Below are 4,568 nucleotides of genomic sequence, written 5' to 3'. Positions count from 1 at the left end.
AGAGGTGTCAACAGGTACAATCACACATTATTTGAAACCTCGACAAAAACAAAATATCGTACTGCACACAAATACTTCTTAGTGTACACATCAAATTCAAATCAATATTGTACATGGTATTTCAGCATTGGAGATCCCCAAAAAGACATCTACGTTCTAATCAATATTATTAAACACTTCAAGACCAACGCATATTTTTGGCACTTAAATCAGTATCTATTCTAATTACACGTTTGTGCTACAGAGGAAACTACTAAACAAACCACATCACCAACAACGTCCGTAACCACTGAAGAAACAACGCATCAAACCACTCTCAAAACGACCGCACAAACCACCATACTTCCCACAACAGAAATCACCACAGGTAATACTTTTTTTAGGAAACTATAATCAAAAGTTCTAAGATAAGGTCTAGCCATTTCGTAGAAGCCTTCAGTACATGAAATAACAACAACAGACAAAAGTAATATAGCTATATGTTGTAGATTATTTTATATGACTTTTATAAATACACTACGGAGGCAGGTACAAGTACAAATGAAATATACAACTACATAATCGTACATAGAGGTAAACTTTATAATATCCTACCCCAAGCAGGTACTGGACAAAATCAACATTTCAGATGTTCTTACAATAATTATATCGATAAAACTTCAGTACTTCCAACCACAAAGGTGTCAACAGGTATAATCACACATTATTTGCAACCCGGAAAAAAAACAGAATATCATACTGCACACGAATACTTATTAGTGTACACATCAAATTCAAATCAATATTGTACATGGTATTTCAGAATTTGAGTTCCCAAAAAAGACATCTGCGTTCTGATGAATCTATTTTATAACACTTCAGAACCAACGAATATGTTTTGTCACTTAAATCAGTATCTATTCTAATTACACGTTTGTGCTACAGAGGAAACTACTAAACAAACCACATCACCAACAACGTCCGTAACTACTGAAGAAACAACGCATCAAACCACTCTCAAAACGACCGCACAAACCACCATACTTCCCACAACAGAAATCACCACAGGTAATACTTTCTTTTAAACTAAAATCGAAAGTTCTAAAATAAGGTTTAGCCATTTCGTATAAGCCTTCAGTATATAAAATAACAACAACAGACCAAAGTAATATAGCTATACGTTGCAGATTCTTTTATATGACTTTTATAAATACACTACAAAGGCAGGTGCAAGTATAGATAAAATTTACAACTATAGAATCGTACATAGAGGTAAACTTTATCAACATTTTAGATGTTCTTACAATAATTACTGTATCGATAAAACCAACCTTTCCCGTCTAATCTCAGAGCAAACCACTCGACTAACAACAGAGAAGACACCAGTCCCGACAACTATAGTTCCAACAACACTCATTACGACGGAAAGAACTACACTTCCAACAACTAAAGTCCCAACTACACACTTCACGACGAAAAGAACAACAGAGAAGACAGCGATTCCAACAACTAAAGTCCCAACTACACACTTCACGACGAAAAGAACAACAGAGAAGACAGCGATTCCAACAACTCTAAGCCCAACCACACACTTCACGACGAAAAGAACAACAGAGACAACGATTCCAACAACTATAAGCCCAACCACTCACTTCACGACGGAAAGAACTACCGAACATACCTCTGTAAAAACAACCAAACCAACAACCATTGCCACCACTCAAAAATCAACACAACAAACTACTCAAAAGACTACGATTCTATCCACAGTGCAACCTACAACAGAAGTCACAACAGGTAAAACCACACTTATCACTATGAAAACTGAAAATTCCTTCATACATTTTTGAGTTCCCTATTTAGGTATCATCAAACCAACACCCAGCTGGTACTTATATCGATAACTTTTTAAAACATTTTGTCACAGCCATTTCCACTCATCCAGCAACACTAAAAGCATCCTTCCTTACAACGATAAACCCTACCACAAATTTGACCACCCAAATGGCTACTAGCACTGCAGTACAGACTGCAATGAAAACAACAAAGCCAACCAGTCTTGTTGGCACTCCATTTTCACTATTTTCACAGCTACAATACATTTGCAATCTAAAGTATAATGTGGTTACGCAAATACTTTCCTTAACTTAAAATCAAAATCAATACCCTACATGGTGTTACAGCACTTGATGGTGTTACAGCTGTATCTGGCTTTTCAAAGAGGAGACTGTCGTTCTGACGCTTGAGACACTTCATGACTGGCACACATGTTAAATATTATTCAAAGCATGCAGTATTCACAACCTAATGGCAGCTTTTTGTTACAGGGAAAACCACAACGAAAACTACCGAACAAACTACATCACCAACAACTGAACAAACAACACGTCAAACTACTCTCCAAACTACTGCACAAACAACCTTGCTTCCCACAACAGAAATCACCACAGGTAATAATTTGTCTCCAAAAACTATTCCTAAAAGATATAAAAATATCTAAAAACTTACTTTTTTCCATTGTTCAAAAAGAATGACGTTAAGCATACATGTTTCCAGAAGGATGACTGCCCTACGACTTTCAACAACAGAAAAGAACATTTATCCATATTTGCGTCAATTACACTTTTTTGTAGAACAAATAACGCCACATACTACCACAACGAAGACCAACTACTTCTCACATTACACAACAAATAACACAAAAAAACTACATTACCAACAACCACTCTTAGAACATCAGAGATCACTACAGGTACAAGTAAACTACAAACTGCTATATAAAACATATTAGCAGTTTGTAATTTACTCTTGAGAAGCTTTTAGACTAGACACAAAGAACAAAACGTCGCCATATCTACAAAGTGTTTTTGTAAATACTGTTGAAAAATTGCACTGCATATAAATTAAGCACATCATCAATAACAACATTTCCTACCTAAGAAAAAACCACACGACCAACAACAAGACTGACAACACTTCCAACAACTAAAGTCCCAACAACACACATCTCTACGCAAATAACTACAGAACAGACCACCAAAAAGACAACCATACCGAGTTCCATTATCTCCACTGAACAAACAACACCACAAACCACTCAAAAGACTACAATTCCGACAACGGCGTATCCAACAACAGAGGTCACAACAGGTAAATACGAGACGGCCTAATAAAGTTCTACTGATTCGCAGTTGGATCAGCCCTTAAAAAATAGACAAAATAAAAAGACATCAATATTCAAAAAAAGGAAATTCGACTTGAGTTGGACTAAAATTAAAATTTCAACCACATTCCCTATTACACTAAATTACTTGATAGCCCTTCGCATTTAATGACTAGCGTCCTCGTAAAAAATGCAATACATACAAAGTACTAACAACTATATGGAAACATGTGCAATCTATCTTTTATGTATTATTAACAAACCATTATAGTTTGTAAATTCTAATGACCAAACAATAGATATGGGACCCTAATTTTACATTTGCCATAGCGAAAACTACAACGCAAACTACAGCAAAAACTACACTACCCACCACTCTCAAAACTACATCAGAAACCACACAGGAAACCACTCCTCGCACTACAGAAGAAACCACACAGGAAACAACTCTGGTCACTACAGCTCAAACAACACTTCTTCCCACCACAGAAGTCACCACAGGTAACATTTTATGTCTAAATAGTACACTTGTGTTTTCTCCCATTTATTTTTCACTAGACAACATACATATTTATTTATTTAACATGCATATTTGGAAACAACAAATAGATGAACATGATTTAACTGCACGAAAAACTATTATAGAGCACTTTCAAAGCATATCAAATATCTGTCAACCAACACCTCTCTGCTGCAGAGAAATCTACAGCACACACCACCGAGAAAACAACGACACCAACTACTATTGTCACCACTCAAAAAACTACACCAGAAACCACACAGGAAACCACTCCTCATTCTACCATAGAAACCACACAGAAAACAACTCTGGTCACTACAGCTCAAACAACACTTCTTCCCACCACAGAAGTCACCACAGGTAACATCTTATTTCTAAATAGTACACTTGTGTTTCCTCCCATTTATTTCTATTGCACTGGACAACATACATATTTATGTATCATTTAACATATTTATGTATTACTAAATTGCACTGCATATGAATTAAGCACATCATCAATAACAACATTTCCTACCTAAGAAAAAACCACACGACCAACAACAAGACTGACAACACTTCCAACAACTAAAGTCCCAACAACACACATCTCTACGCAAATAACTACAGAACAGACCACCAAAAAGACAACCATACCGACTTCCATAAGCTCCACTGAACAAACAACACGACAAACCACTCAAAAGACTACAATTCCGACAACGAAGTATCCAACAACAGAGGTCACAACAGGTAAATACTAAACGGCCTAATGAAGCTCTACTGATTCCCAAATAGATCAGCTTTCAAAAATACACATCAACATTCACAAAAAAGGAAATTCGTCTTGAGTTAGACTAAAATGGGAGTTTCAACAACATTCCCTATTACACTAAATTACGTGGTAGCCCTTCGCATTCGATGACT

The 4,568-nt window shown here is 36.1% G+C and overlaps 1 protein-coding gene across 1 annotated transcript in view; it reads left to right on the top strand.

Moving 5' to 3' along the window:
- The window catches only part of LOC109461753, a 45,467-nt gene extending 41,122 nt beyond the window's left edge, over positions 1-4,345 (top strand). Inside the window, exons 25-27 of the mRNA XM_019758144.1 lie at positions 3,473-3,643; positions 3,840-4,022; positions 4,185-4,345. Coding sequence (XP_019613703.1) covers positions 3,473-3,643; positions 3,840-4,022; positions 4,185-4,233 — 403 coding nt within the window. The 3' untranslated portion in view covers positions 4,234-4,345. The remainder of the gene's footprint in view (positions 1-3,472; positions 3,644-3,839; positions 4,023-4,184) is intronic.
- The last annotated feature ends 223 nt before the right edge of the window (positions 4,346-4,568 follow it).

Source organism: Branchiostoma belcheri, unplaced genomic scaffold (genome assembly GCF_001625305.1).
Source record: "Branchiostoma belcheri isolate BF01 breed outbred unplaced genomic scaffold, Haploidv18h27 scaffold96, whole genome shotgun sequence".
Taxonomy (NCBI): domain Eukaryota; kingdom Metazoa; phylum Chordata; class Leptocardii; order Amphioxiformes; family Branchiostomatidae; genus Branchiostoma; species Branchiostoma belcheri.
This window is presented reverse-complemented; position numbering and strand designations above follow the sequence as displayed.